Source organism: Ovis aries, chromosome 12 (assembly GCF_016772045.2).
Source record: "Ovis aries strain OAR_USU_Benz2616 breed Rambouillet chromosome 12, ARS-UI_Ramb_v3.0, whole genome shotgun sequence".
NCBI classification, from domain to species: Eukaryota; Metazoa; Chordata; class Mammalia; order Artiodactyla; family Bovidae; genus Ovis; species Ovis aries.
In genome coordinates, this window is record NC_056065.1 from 26,800,227 (window position 1) to 26,817,974 (window position 17,748).

General features: G+C 36.4%; 1 protein-coding gene across 4 annotated transcripts in view; it reads right to left on the minus strand.

Annotated features, from left to right (window-relative positions):
• Positions 1 to 17,748, minus strand: part of WDR26 (WD repeat domain 26) — a 41,506-nt gene that overhangs the window by 18,355 nt on the left and 5,403 nt on the right. For all 4 annotated transcript variants that reach the window (XM_015099169.4, XM_060396038.1, XM_004013623.6 and 1 more), the window contains exons 4-8: positions 14,205 to 14,341; positions 11,336 to 11,433; positions 9,776 to 9,932; positions 7,305 to 7,443; positions 329 to 469 (exon numbers count right to left, since the gene is read on the minus strand). In XM_015099169.4, the coding sequence (XP_014954655.3) occupies positions 329 to 469; positions 7,305 to 7,443; positions 9,776 to 9,932; positions 11,336 to 11,433; positions 14,205 to 14,341 (672 nt within the window). The remainder of the gene's footprint in view (positions 1 to 328; positions 470 to 7,304; positions 7,444 to 9,775; positions 9,933 to 11,335; positions 11,434 to 14,204; positions 14,342 to 17,748) is intronic.

Here is a 17,748-nt window from a genome sequence, read left to right on the forward strand (position 1 = left end):
ACACTTGAAAGTAAGTTTTATATAAAACTGTGCAACCTCAAAGCAACTGTGAAATCTTTACTGAGGCACAAAGTATCACAGTAAAATAGTACATATTACACACTACAAAGTACAACATCCCTAAAAATACCTACCGATCATTCTTTCAAAAATGCTCAACAAAATATTTAGATTTATAAATCTGGACACCTGGGTTCCATCTGATGAATTAATCATCTTTTATAAGAAATACATCATGGGAATTTAGGTTGAATGAATAAAGTTATAACAAAGATGTGCAGTATGATTATACTTTATAAAGACTAAACCAAGGATAAAATTTGCTCACTTGTACATTCCAAAGCCAAAGCTCAGAGCAGTCATCTGGGCCACAAGCAACAAGATAGTTGTCGTCAGGACTCCATGCAATATAAGAAACGCCGTAAGCATGTCCTTCTAATGTTTTAAGCAGTTTTAGCAGGTGTGTATCCTAGGAGAGAAAACAGACAACTCAGTTAACTCTCATTTCTAAAGTCACTGTTTTTTGGGCTTAAGAACTTAAATAGCTACAAAGATGCGCTTTGATAATATAGTTTAATAGGAGGACATTTTCACAGATTTTGCCAATTCCCTGCCCCTAGGAGAACCTCTAACTTGCTTCATAAAAACTCATTCACGCTGCAACATCCGTTAAGCATCAACTACACACAGAGCACTGAATGCTAGATGGAAATAAAGATGACACAGGTTTTGTACTTATGAGACTTTCAAGGAAACTTAAAACAGGTAATAATAAAAGCTACCCCCTCCTCTTAAAAAGTTTTAATGAGATGTATCTTAGCATAAAATTCATCCCTTCCAAAGTATATGATTCCGTGACTTTTAGTATATTCAGAGATTGTGCAACCATTACTGAGAACATTTTCATCACCCCAAAAAGAATCTCTATACTAAATGGCAGTTATTCCCTATTCTCCCTTCCTCCAGCCCTGGCAACTGCCACTTTCTCCATGGATTTGTCTCTTATGGACATTTCACATAAAATAAATTATACAACATGTCCAGTTTTTTGTAACTGGCTTCTTTCACTTAGCATAATGTTTTCACAGTTCATCCCTGTTGTGGAATGTATCAGTATTTTATTCCTTTTAATCGCTGAATAGTATTCCACTTCATGCCTATACCATATTAAGCAACATCTGGATTGTTTCCACTCTTTGGCTATTGTGAATAATGCTGCTACAACTATGTAAGAGTTTTTGTGCAGACCCATGTCTTTATTTCTCTTGGGTATATGTGTAGGAGTAGAATTGGTGGGTCATATGCCAATCCTGCGCTTAACAATGTGAGGAGCTGCCAAACTGTTTCTTCAGTGTTTAAACCATTTTACACTCCTACCAGGAGAGCTACCACTTATTTGGTGCTAATCAGTATTAGCACTATTCACAATCAATCTCATTTAAACCTCATAAATCTAAAAGGTTAAGAATTATTCTCCTCCCCCATATTACAGGAAAGGACATGAAGATTGAGAAAGGTTAGAAACAACTTGCCTTTACTGATAGTATTATCAGGGATTTGAACCTGAGGTGCCTGACTCTAAAGCTACATGGGATGAAATACATAAACTGCAAACATGGAGTGGCAAATGAAAAGACTGGAAAATTGACATCTTTATTTTAGACTAAAGGGTTAAATTTTATCCTGCAAGTGAAGAATGATTTTTAAGCTTGGAAATATACAACATACTTGGCTTTAGGAAGAGAACTCATTAACAGGGTGGAAGAAGAATCAGAACAGAGAGAGACGCAGAATAAGGATACTCCCAATAAAATAGGAAAAGGAGTACCCTGCTTATTCAACTTATATGCAGAGTACATCATGAGAAATGCTGGGCTGGAAGAGGCACAAGCTGGAATCAAGACTGCCGGGAGAAATATCAATCACCTCAGATATGCAGATGATGCCACCCTTATGGCAGAAAGTGAAGAGGAACTAAAAGCCTCTTGATGAAAGTCAAAGTGGAGAGTGAAAAAGTTGGCTTAAAACTCAACATTCAGAAAACGAAGATCATGGCATCCGGTCCCATCACTTCATGGCAAATAGATGGGAAAACAGTGGAAACAGTGTCAGGCTTTATTTTTGGGGGCTCCAAAATCACTGCAGATGGTGACTGCAGCCATGAAATTAAAAGACGTTTACTCCTTGGAAGGAAAGTTATGACCAACCTAGATAGCATATTCAAAAGCAGAGACATTACTTTGCAAACAAAGGTCTGTCTAGTCAAGGCTATGGTTTTTCCAGTGGTCATGTATGGATGTGAGAGTTGGACTGTGAAGAAAGCTGAGCACCGAAGAATTGATGCTTTTGAACTGTGGTGTTGGAGAAGACTCTTGAGAGTCCCTTGGACTGCAAGGAGATCCAACCAGTCCATTCTGAAGGAGATCAGCCCTGGGCTTTCTTTGGAAGGAATGATGCTAAAGCTGAAACTCCAGTACTTTGGCCACCTCATGCGAAGAGTTGACTCACTGGAAAAGACCCTGATGCTGGGAGGGACTGGGGGCAGGAGGAGAAGGGGATGACAGAGGATGAGATGGCTGGATGGTATCACTGACTCGATGGATATGAGTTTGAGTGAACTCCGGGAGATGGTGATGGACAGGGAGGCCTGGCGTGCTGTGATTCATGGGGTCGCAAAGAGTCGGACACGACTGAGCGACTGAACTGAACTCAACGAGCCAGCACAACAGTCACATAGTTAAGACAAGAAATGGGCCTTAAACTAACATGGTCAGGACTGAAAGAGGTTGTGGAACATAAAACTGACATGACAGAATGAGACAAAAAATGTTCAAAGACTATCTCTAAATTTCTGTTTTAGGGAATAAGGATGAACGTAAACAGTGTGAAGGAAGCAGAATTTGGGAAGACTAGACTAATGGAGACCAGTTTGGGCTAATTCCAATGCTGATGGAAATTTCAGTGATGACCTATAGCAGTTAGAAATGGGTCTGGAACTAATCTGATAAAACTAGATTGGGAATTTATTTTGAAAATTCAATAGTTTACAATGCCATTACTTCTGATTCTTCTTTGGGAAGATGATAATAGGCCTGGGGTATTCGATCATAGTATCATTAAGTCAAAGTAGCATGCATAATGTAATAAGCAAGTCAAGTCTTTTGGACTAGCCCAGTATCTTCTGGGAACAAACTTTCATTTACAGTGGTGTTTTAGATTTACACAAAGATTTGCTTCTAAACTAATGACAAGCTACTACAGAAGTATTTACCTAAAAAACTAATAATTTCATGCAATTAAAAAATAGAAAGCCGTGAAAGGAAAAGCTGAAAAAAAATGAGAATATTAATATTATATCTTCAGAAGTACAATGCCTTTATAAAGAGTAACCTATTCCAAATGGTAATATCATATTCATGCAATCCACTTAATTTTGCTTAGATTCTGAGGAGGGGAATGGGTGAAGTTCTTTATTGGGAAAAAAAGGTAAAAAAAAAACCTGTTAAAGGAAACTTGCCACTGGAATAACATCAATTCAAATATTAAGGTTCTCTCTATATATTCTTTCTATCCACTAAACATACATATTCAAAAACAGAACTGATTTTCCTAACAAGTTTTTCAAATAGTATTTGACATAGAAAAATACCATGATACCAAACTCTAAAACCCACTGTATCACAGATTTAAATATAAGCATTGACTCTGCATTTGCCAAGCTAATCTGGACGTAAAAGCCCTTTACATGTAACCACTGTTAACATTTTACATAACCAGTATTCTCATAAAAACACTTTGGGAAACAATGGCATAAAAGTCTGATGTCTTTAGCAAAGTATAGAAGATCCTCCTTGATCTGGCTGCTACTTACTTCATGAACCTCATCTCCTAGTCTACAGAGTCTTCACTCAAACTGCCCAGTCACATTATCTTTTACCTGAGGGCCAGCTGTAACGTTTTGCCTAAATAATTTACTTCTCCTTCATCTCAGACTTGTCATACTTTTCCTTGCTTTCCAATTCCAGTAGGATCTTTTTTGAGTTCCTGTAGCATTCACTAAAGAATAATTACATGTATTATCGGGAGCCCAGTCCGACTTCTATCAAAAAGGTCAAGCACACAGCAGGTGCTCAATAAATACTCCCTAAACAAAAGGGACTCATACATTGCTGCTAAAAGAAAATATGTAGTAAAGAAGTTTTGATACGGCTGCTTTCTTTTCAGACATGTTATAAATATCTACTGAATGAAAATACTTCTTGTAATAGTTCAGTTCAGTCACGTCGGACTCTTTGCAACTCCATGAACCGCAGCAAGCCAGGCCTCCCTGTCCATCATCAACTCCCGGAGTTTACCCAGTTTGTCCACTGAGTCGGTGATGCCATCTAACCATCTCATCCTTTGTTGTCCCCTTCTCCTCCTGCCTTCAATCTTTCCCAACATCAGGGTCTTTTCAAATGCATCAGCTCTTCGCATCAGGTGGCCAAAATACTGGAGTTTCAGCTTCAACATCAGTCCTTCCAATGATATGGTTATGATGGATCCCAACGTATTTTTCTAGTCACATTTCCCATGCTTTGCCTTACTCATCCTATTCGCTTACTAAATAGTAGTTCTTATATTTGAAAATGCACTTCTTTATTTTCACTAACCACACACTGATATTCAGCATTTCTTTCAATCCTGAATACAGGCAATTAACAAGGCAGCACTGGGTGGTATTAGGCGACTATTAATAATGGAAATTTCAACTATTTTCACATATTATAGCTTTGGATATCTCAAAATTTTATGCTTATCACTACTTCAAAATTTTTTTGAAGTTATCAGATCTGCTTCTAGAATCTGTTACTAAGCTTATAAAAAGCAGCATATTACTATACTGTACCTGTTTTTGTACTATTTTGATAATTATATTTCAGTATAATTTGGTTTACATTTATGATATATACTTGGGCTTCCTAAGTGCTTTGGATTATGCGTTTAAAAACATTATTCTGAGGAGGGAGTCCATAGGGTTCAGACTGCCAGAGGAGTACATGGTACAATAAAAGGAAAAAAATGCCTGCTTTAAGGCAGAGTAGATCTTGTTCATCTTTCTTCATTCATAGCATATTGCAGGTACACAAGAATTGATGTATGCTCTCAAACTGACTCTACTCTTTTTAAAATATTTCCTTCTATGGCTCCCTTTCTCAATAATGTTATTTATACTTTCTGATTTTAGGTGAATGACTCCTAAACCAAATACATCTGAACCTATTTGGAGTCATGTACTTCCTTAATTGCTTGGCTGAAAGAAATGGATGTACTCCTCTCTACAAATTTGTAGGTCACCTGGTTATAAAGAAAGACAATTATGATTTTTGAGGGAACTTAATGCCAAAGAATGCTCAAACTACCGCACAATTGCACTCATCTCACACGCTAGTGAAGTAATGCTTAAAATTCTTCAAGCCAGGCTTCAGCAATACATGAACAGTGTACTTTCAGTTGTTCAAGCTGGTTTTAGAAAAGGCAAGAGGGACCAGAGATCAAATTGCCAACATCCGCTGGATCATGGAAAAAGCAAGAGAGTTCCAGAAAAACATCTACTTATGCTTTATTGACTATGCTAAAGCCTTTGACTGTGTGGATCACAATAAACAGTGGAAAATTCTGAAAGAGATGGGAATACCAGACCACCCGACCTGCCTCTTGAGAAACCTGTATGCAGGTCAGGAAGCAACAGTTAGAACTGGACATGGAACAACAGACTGGTTCCAAATAGGAAAAGGAGTATGTCAAGGCTGTATATTGTCACCCTGCTTATCTAACTTCTATGCAGAGTACATCATGAGAAATGCTGGGCTGGAAGAAGCACAAGCTGGAATCAAGATCGCTGGGAGAAATATCAGTAACCTCAGACAGATATGCAGATGACACCACCCTATGGCAGAAAGTGAAGAAGAACTAAAGAGCCTCTTAATGAAAGTGAAAGAGTGAAAAAGTTGGCTTAAAGCTCAACATTCAGAAAACGAAGATCATGGCATCCGGTCCCATCACTTCATGGCAAATAGATGGGGAAACAGTGGAAACAGTGTCAGACTTTATTTTTTGGGGGCTCCAAAATCACTGCTGATGGTGACTGCAGCCATGAAATTAAAAGACGTTTACTCCTTGGAAGGAAAGTTATGACCAACCTAGATAGCATATTCAAAAGCAGAGACATTACTTTGCCAACAAAGGTCCATCTAGTCAAGGCTATGGTTTTTCCAGTGGTCATGTATGGATGTGAGAGTTGGACTATAAAGAAAGCTGAGCACCGAAGAATTGATGCTTTTGAACTGTGGTTTTGGAGAAGACTCTTGAGAGTCCCTTGGACTGTGAGGAGATCCAACCAGTCCATCCTAAAGGAGATCAGTCCTGGGTGTTCATTGGAAGAACTGATGTTGAAGCTGAAACTCCAATACTTTGGCCACCTCATGCGAAGAGTTGACTCATCTGAAAAGACCCTGATGCTGGGAAAGATTGAGGGCAGGAGAAGAAGGGGATGACAGAGGATGATCTGGTTGGATGGCATCACTGACTCGATGGTTATGGGTTTGGGTGAATTCCGGGAGTTGATGATGGACAGGGAGGCCTGGTGTGCTGCAGTTTATGGGGTCGCAAAGAGTCGGACACGACTGAGTGACTGAACTGCACTGAAAATTTTAAATCTAGAATACAATACTTTTCGTATGCACCACTTGGCGGGAAAGAAGTGTGTGTGTGGGGGAAATGTTTAACAGAAGTTCCACAAATTACAAAAGATAATGAAGGGTTTGGGAAGGCAAAATGGTAAATGAGTCTTTTCTAACCTGTGTCAGAATGGTTACTGCATTAATCTGTAAATCAAATACTAACAAAGATAGCCGACTGGCAGAGAAATTGAAGAGCAGTAGGTCTAGAGTAAAAATATCCCTGGATTTAAGTCTAACTCTGCCATTTACAAGCTGTGAGAGCCTGGGTGTTCAACTTCTACCTTGGTTTCCTCATCTGAAAAGAGGAGATATTAGTGTCTCAAGAGAGTTAATCAGAGGATGAAATTACAAAATGCACACACAGAGTAAGTACAATCCTAGCATGTAACACTCACCAATTCTGATCATACGAATCTCTATGTATTATTTAAACAACACAAAAAGAGGTAAGACATGACAAAGATGACAAAAAATGCTCTTGGAAAAGAATGCCATTTATATACACATACTTGAAAATTATGTACTTAATTAGATGAAAAATTACCTTTTTATAATCTAAACATTCATATTTAGAATACATACCGGATCGACTTGCCATATGATAACTGTCGTATCTTTTGATCCTGTTGCTAATTTAGTGCCATCGTTAGAGAATTTACAGAACCATACTTCATTACAATGCTCCGTAAGTATCTGCTGAGTATAACATGGGAACTGCCTCCTAAAACAAATAAAGCCACAAATAATTACTCTTAAATCAATTAAGAGTAATAATAATGAAAAATGTTAAAAAAAAACAATGAAACAGTTTTTGCTCAGATTAAGTCAATTCATATAAATAAAAATTAACCAGGTCTTCATGTTTGTCTGTATTAAGTGGCTGGGATCAGGCTGTTCTAGAAGAAATAATGTACATTTTCACTGATATAAAAGCAACTTGGTGTGACAAACAGAATAGGCACTATAGAGAATTTGGGGTTACAAGGTTTAGTATCTTTGCCAAGCCATTTAACTCCTGAGTCTCAGCTCTCTCATTTATAAAATGAGATGAATCTACCAAGGTTCTTAGGGTTCCTATAAGGATGAGAAATACATCTAAAATTCCTGGAATGCAATAGCCATTCAAAAGCGGACTGCTAGTATTATTTTGGGGACAGCATAAGAGAAGTGCAATATATGGTAGAGGCCGTAGTGGTCAAAAGTAAAGTCTTTAAGAATGGGGGCAGTAGAGTCTGAGAGACTCAGGTTCATATTCTGGCTACTTACTAGTTGTGATTCTGAGAAGCCTAATCTCTGTAAATCTCAATATATCCAACCATAACCTAAAGACAAGAACTCCTTATATAAGGATGAAATAAAAAGGATGAGACAATGAATGTAAAGCATTTAGACTGGCTCTGATGTTTAGCTAGTATTTTATAAAGTTGCAGTTATTATTAAAGACAAAGAATTCTATGATTAACTTTGAGTTAAAGAGGAAAAAGTTAAGACTGACTATTCTCATTAAGTATTCACTTTTAAAAACCATTCTATCCTTTTCCAGTTATCAGGACTGTTCAGTAGAGCTTCCTGTGATAATTCCAACGTTATATACCTGCACTGTACAATCTGATAACCCTAGCTGTATGTGTTTATTGAGCACTTGCAAAGTGGCTAGCATACTTGCGGAACTTAGATATTTTCATTTAATTTAACTTGAATTACTTTTCATTTAAATTTAAATGTAATCAGTGGCTACTGTTGGAACAATACAGATCTGTATTGTAAAAGTTACTTAAACATTAATGGGTAAACTCTTAAGTCTATTTTTAAAAATGTTGTTTCAGGTTGCTAACTGTGTCCGACTCTTATGACCCCATGGATTGTAGCCTGCCAGGCTCTTCTCTCTATGGGATTTCCCAAGCAAGAATACTGGAGTAGGTTGCCATTTTTTTCTCCAGGGGGATCTTCCTGACCCAGGGATTGAACTTACATCTCCTGCATTGGCAGGTGGATTCTTTACCACTAAGCCACCGGGGAAGCCCCCTCTTGTATGGGAACACCAAAGTGGCACTCAAATAGTCACTATTTTATTATTACTTAAGTAATCTTCTAAAAAGACTAGTAATTAAGCCCTTAGTTTATTAAAAGGCTAACTCTAGGGTATTAAAATGATAGTCTTTGTTTCAAATAAATGTAAAATTTGTTAAAAATATAAGGACCTTCCTTAACCAAACTGAAAAAAGTAGCATTTTAATCAAGCTAAATACCCTAACATTTTATAAATCTTAGAGTTTGAAAGATTTCACATTTTGTTTTTCAGTATCATAAAAATGAAAGCTCTGTTGAAATTTTGGAGATCATCATTAAAACGGTAGGGACTTTCATACTCAAAATACTTCTAACATCAAAAGTGAAGCCTGAATTCTTGTAAGTTAAACTATGCAGATGCATAGGTTATGGCAACAAAACCCAAACCAGAAAATTAATACCTGTTCTTATAAGTATTTCTAGTCAAAAGGTTACCTTCAACTAAAAAGCAGAGCGTCCATTATGAAAAGTACTTCCATGATCTTCATGAGCAGAAAATAATTTGGGCCACAATTAAAACAGTCATAATGTCTGGGAGGGAGTGGATGGGGTGGGGACATGCAGGGGGGGTGGGGGTGGGGGTTGGGGAGGGGAATAACTAAGTGGTCTCTGGCATACAAAGACAACAAAGGCTTGGATCACTGGCATTCTCACATAGGATCACTTACAATTTCTTTAAAAAAATAAAATAAATAAAGGCCAGATACAGAAAATGACCAACCAAACCCACAGACAAGTAAAGGAACAAACAGGCTAACCAGCTTCAGTTCTCAAGGAGTAATTTCCTATACAAACATATACAAATTTCTCTTAATTGTTAACTTCAGTGGTTCTAGCAGTATTTGTAAATGCTAAAGCAAACATGAATTGCTTTATGGTGACAGGATAAAAGTCTAAAACAGAATCCTAACATTTTAATAAATTTCATAAGTGAGTTTGTAAAATGTTAGCCTACTTTAAAATATAAAATGTTTTCCTCTTACCTACTACAAACATGATCTATAAGCAGAGACACAGAATCTAGATTACTATCAAGTTTGGTATTGTGATAGAGGCACCGATCCCTTTGTAGTTCCACCGCTTGCCGCAGGAGAGTCTGTAAACGCCGTGGGGGAAGCATCACTGATGGTGGTAAATAGGCTTTAATAGAAGATATTTTTTAAAAAGAGAAATTAAAATTAAAAAACAAAACAGAACAGTTTACTTTTATTTAGGACATTTGACTCATCTTCTCTTGCACTTGCCCCTACCTGAGTGATGTCCTGACCTTTAAATAGAGCAGTTTTGGGTGAAATGATGTAACATGTAAGCTTTATGAGTATTTGTCAGCAACTACAGCTATGCTGTCACTAGAATGAATATACTTGGGTAGGAGAGCTTTAAATTGCAAGTGAATTTTCTAAAACAACAGCAAAAACCTAACAAAAAAAATTCGACAGAAAATGAAAAGGTAGTGATGATGAAAATGAAATCTAAAGATATTTGTGTCCCACAGGTAGACAAAGCATCACTAAAAGTGTAAGAAAAATCTCTACTTAACAAGGAGCAAACCAAAATGGAGGAAGAAATCAAGTTCCAGGTTTCATCAAATCGTGTCTAATGCCAAGGTACTGTGAAAATGCAGGGAATAACTGGTGTTTTACCAATTTATTTCAATCCTTTAATGCCTTATCCCTCCACAACATAGTTTTCTGATTCTGAAGTATCTCCACTCTCACCTCAGTATGAAAACATAGGATATGGTTTAAATAAAGAGGGAAAGACAGTCTTTTATTATAAAGATGTGGCAAACAGGAAATGGCTACTGTAATTTGGAAGTTATATAAAAATATCTAGAGGGAGGGTAAAACAATTTACCAAAGGAAATTGGTGCTTTACGCTTGAAATCAACATAAAAATAGGTACACCTCAGAGGTATTGAGGGTTTAGTTTTAGATCACCGAAATAAAGCGAACATCCCGATAAAGTGAGCTACAGAAACTTTTTTGGTTTCCCAGTGCATATAAAAGTTGTGGTTATACTATACTGTAGTGTCTTAAGTGTGCAACAGCATTATGTCTAAAAAACGGTACAAGCTTTAATTAAAAAACACTTTATTACTAAAAAATGCTAACCATAATTTGACAACTCAAGGTTGCCACAAACCTTCAATCTATAAAAAAATGCAGTATCTGTGAAGCACAATGAGGTCTGCTTCTATCTAAAACACTTGTGGCTCAAAGCTGTGGTTTCCATGTTTCTTCTCTAACCACAGTACTTACTTCTCCCCCAAACAAAATCTCAAGGGGAGCATCACTACATAAAAGAAACGAAGGAGACATGCTCTGGGAACAGCATCCACTCGCTGACTCCTGAGGTTTAGATTCTTTGACTCCACGGTGGATTCTGAAGCCTCTAGTTTAAAGGGCGTCCTAATGGGTCTCCACGCCCATCCCTCCTATATAACCACTTGATAAGAGTATGTCTAGATATAAGTCTTCCTAATGGATTCATAGTATCCTTTCTAAGGAACACATAGAAACATCAAAAATGAAGATGCTTACTCTGAAGTTTGTCCAGCAGTTTGGATCGGGAAGCTGTTCCTTTGCCTTCCCATTCTGCTTTTGCACGTAGGTCTTCTGCATGGCTACACATCAGATACCTAAAAAATATGACAAAGAGAGCACCAAATATCAAACCCTTTTCTTTGGATTAAACATAATTGATAAATACTGATTATACTCTGGAGATCTAGTTCTTATAAAAAATATATATCAAGAAGAAATTTATACAGTGGACTCAATTCATTAATACAATCTAGCACCTGAATAAGAGTTACAGCATAACAGACATTACTATTTGCTATCAATTAATAGAATGTATCCGTAGATTTGGTACTTTCCTCATAGCTCAGCTGGTAAAGAATCTGGCTGCAATGAAGGAGACCTGGGTTGGGAAGATCCCCTGGAGCAGGAAATGGCAACCCACTCCAGTATTCTTGCCTGGAGAATTCCATGGACAGAGTGGCCTGGTGGGCTATACTCCATGGGCTCACAAGAGTTGGACATGACTTAAGTGACTAAACCACCACCACCATCCTTAGATTTACTGTTATGTATCATTATACATATGTAGCTCTTATGGTGTGCCAGGCTCTATTCTTCACTAAGCACTCAACATATATTGGTTCATTTTATGTTCATAATGATCATCTACGAAGTAAACACTATTATTCTATTTTTATAAATGAGGAACCTAAGGCACAGAAAGCTTAAGGAACTGGCTTAGGAGAGGCAAAGTAGGAAAATAAATCCAGGCATGGTAGCTGTAGAACTTGCTCTTAATCACCATGCTAACTTAATTGCTCCTCAATAGTTAAGACAAAACAAAACAAAAAACCCCCAACAAAAAACCTTCAAAGATATTCATACTAAGTTAAATAAACCAAACCAACATATCTTCAAGAGTTTATCATAAATGCCACTCAAGAAGTGGTATAACTGGATTATCATCATTGTGTGATCTTATGAAAGTTATGGGATCCCAAAGAAGAACATTTGGGTACTATTTTATTACTCACTATATATGCCGAAGGAGGTGTAAGTGCTAAATTCATGGATTCTAGAGAATACATGAGGGCCCACTGCTGGAAGTGTGAGTCTAACCTGGTTCTGCCTCTTCTCAGAAGAACTGGCTTTAAAAGTAAAAGAAGTGAAGGCATTAATCAAACATGGATATTAGCCCTGGCAAGTAACTCTCCTCCTATTCTGCCTCATACTCTGGTCTCAGACCAATCTGTTCTTATTTGTAAAAAGGATATTAAGAAGGGAAGTAGTGAGGATTAAATAAGATGGAATACATGAAGTACTTGATCTACTGTCTGGTATACAGAAATGTATCAGTTTACATGAGTATCATCACCTTCTTTTCTTAAACTGCATACTGCATTTAGCAAATTGCATTTAGCAGGTAAAGAATTTAATAGCCTCTTACCCAATAGCAGGACTACTTGTTCTCCTGCTATTTGCTATATAATATGCCTTGACTGGAGCTTCCCAGGTGGCGCTAGTGGTAAAGAACCCGCCTGCCAATGCAGGGGACTGATGTGGGTTCGTTTCCTGGGTGGGGAAGATCCCCTGGAGCAGAGTATGGCAACCCACTCCAGTATTCTTGCCTAGAGAATCCCCATGGACAGAAGAGCCTGGCAGGCTACAGTCCATAGGGTCGAAGAGAGTCAAACATGATTGAAGCAATTTAGCATGCACACATGCCTTAGCTGATGAGAATTTATTTTTTAATAGTGTAGTAATCAGACTCACAAAACCCTATGAAAGAAGTTGGACACTACAAAAATTTGGTTTGTAAAATAACTTTTTGGGAGGAAAATTTATTAACAATTTTATGAAAAACTGTTTTCTTTAAAAAAATTTCCAAGTTATCCATGATTACTTCTGCTTCCTTTTGAAAATATACATTATACTTTAAGGTTTCAAATGTGTGTCTGTTCATGAGGGTCACATAGTATAACTCAAAGGACACTGAACTAAGAGAAAAAAACCATGTCAAATTTGATACCTGCCTTCTATGGGCTATTTCCTTACACGAACAATATATGTCACAGTTAGAAGATTAAAATCCAAGGATGAAGTTTAAGTTTTTTGTTGGAAGAAGTGGGTAGAAGATCTTACCATTTACTGAGATGGGGAAAACTAGAGGAAGAACAGGTTTGTGGCGGTAGGTGGAGGGATCACAGGAATCAAGAATTTTTATTCTGAACACGTAATTTGTTCCTATTATTTACATATATATAAATACCTATTACACATCCAAATGGACACTATCAAGCAGGCTATTAGATATATACGTTGGGAGTTCAGATGAGGGTAATTTTATGAGCTACTGGCATACAGATGGTATGCGAAGCCATGGCATAGAAGGAAATCACCTAGCAAGTGTGTATAGACAGAACAGAGGGCGGTCCAGAACCAAGGTTTGGGGCACTCTAATATTTAAAGGGTTGATGTGAGGATAAAATGAGACTATGTATATAAAATGCTTAGCAAGGACCTTGTACATGACAAGTATATGTTTAAAAAAAATGTATGCAACAACCCTAGAAACTTCACTGCTTATTGTATCTATAGAACATTATGCTGTAGGACTTTTACAGAAGATCATGAAATGGCATTTCACTGTCGATACATATTTCTTCTTTTCATTCACTTAAATACCTCTATTCTAATATGGAAAGCTTCCTAGGATGACAAAAATAGTCTGAACACACATAAGTGAAACTACTCAACAAGTATTACCCAAGAATTTAGCAATACTCAGATCTTGGGAAAATGTTAAAAGAAATGCAACTCTGGGATGGTAACCTTGATAAAAATAGCTTCTTCCTCAACCTGAAGTCTAAGAATTGAGCTTCCTTACCCACTAAGAACATGAATGCGCTCTGTATTGTATTTCAGTGGCGTCAATTCACAGCGTAGAACTTGAAGTGCCTCCAGGACCTTGCCATCCTCCAGGTATTCCAGGTACTTCTGCTGCAGCAGCAAAAACTTCATCCTCTGACATGACAGAAAGCAGCAGTCAGGGGAAAAAAGTTGATGGAGGTTTCAGAAAATGTTTGTGCCTAAACAGAACAGTAGAAACCATTCTACTATGCCCTTTGAAAATAATTTTTATAAAGCTTTAAAATGACTCAAAATATCTTTATTTAATAGGGTCACAACAGATGAAACGTGACTCTATTGCTCATTTCACATCTTAATAAAACTCTTTGAACGAATAATCTCAAATTAGAAAAGATCATTAGTGACCAAGGCATCAACGTTGGAGAAAACTTACTCTGTCCTCAAAACATTCACCTAGAATTTTACTTCTGTGAAAATTTAGAACTATTTCAAATATCCTAAATTTGCTTTTAAATTAGCCTTTCTTCTCTAATGGGTATTGGGGAGTTTCATGCAACAAGTTTAAAAAAGATGGCAGAAAAACCAGTTAATGAAGGAATTATTCAAAAGCCACAATGTGAAAGAAGGACTAAGGAGACCAAAAGCAGAACTGGAGCCACTGGGTCGACGCTACAAAGTGTCAGATTTTGGCTTATCAAAGGTAAGAGGAGTCGACCGGCAGCTGGACTAGAGGTTGGTGTGCAAAGTACTGGGTTTCCTATGATTAAAGTGGACAAGCACGAGCTTGATGGACTCACTCTCTCCAGGTGGCAATAAAGGGATGCCTACAACTGAAGGTTAAACTTGAAGGTCTTTGTGTATTGGTAACATCTCATCCTGATGCATTTCACTATGAAGCACTACTATTAACACTTTCCTCCGCACAAAAGACAAACCATTTCCAGCTTATGGTGAAGCCCTTTCACATTTAGTTTTTTTCTGATACATGTTTAATACTTTTAATGTTCCTTTACTCTGTTACTTTACTTTTAACTTGAAAGTGATCATCACTCGTTTAGCAGCTTTCTGCTAGACAAAAGTTTTTACTAACATTAAGTTTGGAATTTCTTTTAAACCTTAAACCTAATTAAAGACCACTGCTTGGAGGGTTAGGGTTTCATCTATCATATTTGCTACTTGTGGTGCTTAAGCAAGCCAAATGATGCAGATAGAAAAGTTGACAGGAAACGTTAGTCATACTTAGAGATGCCAAGGAATATAGCAGTAAAGATCTCAAATCCATTTAAAAGAAAACGCCAAATGACTTTTCTTCTTCAATAAGACGCTTACTTTAAAAAATAAGGTACTGCTGTCAAAAATGGTGTGGAGAAATCATCTTTTACTTAAAAATTAACAGTATAATTAAATGGTCTATAGGATTTTCTTTTAGGGAGTATTAAGAAAGGAAAGCTTAACCTACAAGTTTATAAACATGGTTTCTAGAGAAAGTAAACAAAACATACCCTCCCATGTAACTTAGGCATACATTTAAATACATCTTTTACAATATACATTGCTTATGTTTGATAATAATCTAATCTTAAACCGACAGTTAAAGAACAGAAAAAATTTTAAACTATGAGATAAGCTCCTGTAACTCTAGAAAAATTACATTTACCAAATTTTACACATAAAGTTAGATAGACAGTGAATGTTTCAGAAATAGGTTACCAAGATGTCTTGAAACATATAACCTAATGTTAATCTCTAGATGGCAAATAAAATATGTAAAGTCTACCAGGTGACAAAAACCAAAAGTCTAAATTAAAAAAATCTAAAAATCAAAGGATTTTAAAGTTATTATGGGTATTCTCACCATTTTATCTTCTGGAAAGAACATCAATTCTTTATGAAAATGAAGCATTCATATATTTATCAACAAACTGTTAAAAAGTTTCATTTTATAGTGTTTTTGAATCAAATTCAAGTATCTTTTACTTGTAGAATTTTTTCATTTAAATGCCATTGGTGGCATGTGTATTTAATTTGACTAAATTTTCTTAGTAATTGAGAATTTGGTGGAAAATTTTGTTTTAATTCAGGGCACATCTTAATTTGTGGGGTATAAATCATGTAGGTCCTATGTACTCCTCCTTGCCCATTCCAATCTGTGTAGGGACAGTGCCCCAAGAGCTACTTCCTATTTCCCCCTTACTTTCCCATCAATATCCTACTACATGTTCCTCTCTTTCTAAAGGGCAGAGGCAGGGCAGGAGAGAAGAGAAAGGCAGAGTAAAACTTTGAGAGAAGCCAATATAAACACACATTTCTGCATGTACAGGGAATGCTATAAAAGCAGTGCAAGAACATTTCTCTATGAGTCATTTTATCCAGATTAAGACACAGAATATCCTCAAACAGATACCAATTTCTGGTAGTGTGCATGGCAACTAATGTTACTGGCCAAGAACTGCCAGAGTTTTGGTTGAGAAACTGTTTATTCTGCTAAGAATCAATTTCAGTATTTGACACATATGATAAAGATGGAGAAAGTAAAGCCATTATTTTAGTTTCCAAAATTTAAAGCACAAAAGTAAAAATACAATTTCAAGAAAATGAACATCTTTCACAAAATGTTAACTATTTACTGAAAAAATTTAAAGAATCAGGTAAAATTAAAGCTTGCTGAGGTAGGGATATGGTTTTGCTATGTTTTTTTTTTTTTTAAAGATCACATGCTTCTTAAATGAAGAAAAAAAGAAAACAGGTTGAGAAAATAAACTCTCCTTGTATCTTTCCCCACCTCCTAACTAGACCTCTGTAAGAGATTATTCTTAATCTCTGGTAATTTTTCAGCATCTTTGGTCCTAGTAATAATTCTTTCTCTTTTATTATTTAACAAAAACTTGAAATTGTAAGTGACTAGGTAGGATAGTTTGAAAGATAGTGTATGTGATAAATCTTAAGGATTTAGGTTGTCCCCTCAACCCTATCCATTGTTTGGATTTATTGTTTTCTTCCATTAACTGAACTTAATGTGAAGTTCTGAAATTCAGAACTTATGATATACAGAAAGTCTGGTTATTAAGGGCAGACTGCTAGCTAACTTAGTAGTGATCCTGACTAACTCTGAAACAAGGTTATAACCAAGTTATATCAATTAAATCATGACTCAGAGAAAGGGGAAATGAATTATATTTAAACCATGGCTTTCAAAATGTCTCCCTATTTGACTTTAAAATACACTAGTAAATTTTTGTATATCAAGTTAATATCTGAACATTTTTGTTAAGCATGTTTCTATTATATTAAGAATCAAACATTTCTAGACATATAAAGTTTTCTATGTTATTGATCTCAAATACTGAAATTATCTAGACACAGCTAAGCATATCTGAACCCAAACTGAAATATGTTGATTCACAGGCTCAGCTTCTAGTAACTCCAGAAAAAAATTCTGCTATTCGTAGAATCACTTGACTAGGAACAATTTAAAAATATGGAGGCTGAGAGGGAGAGTGGACTGGGTCAACAGAAACATTCAGGTTTAAAAAGAAAATACAATTTTAGTCTAGACTAAG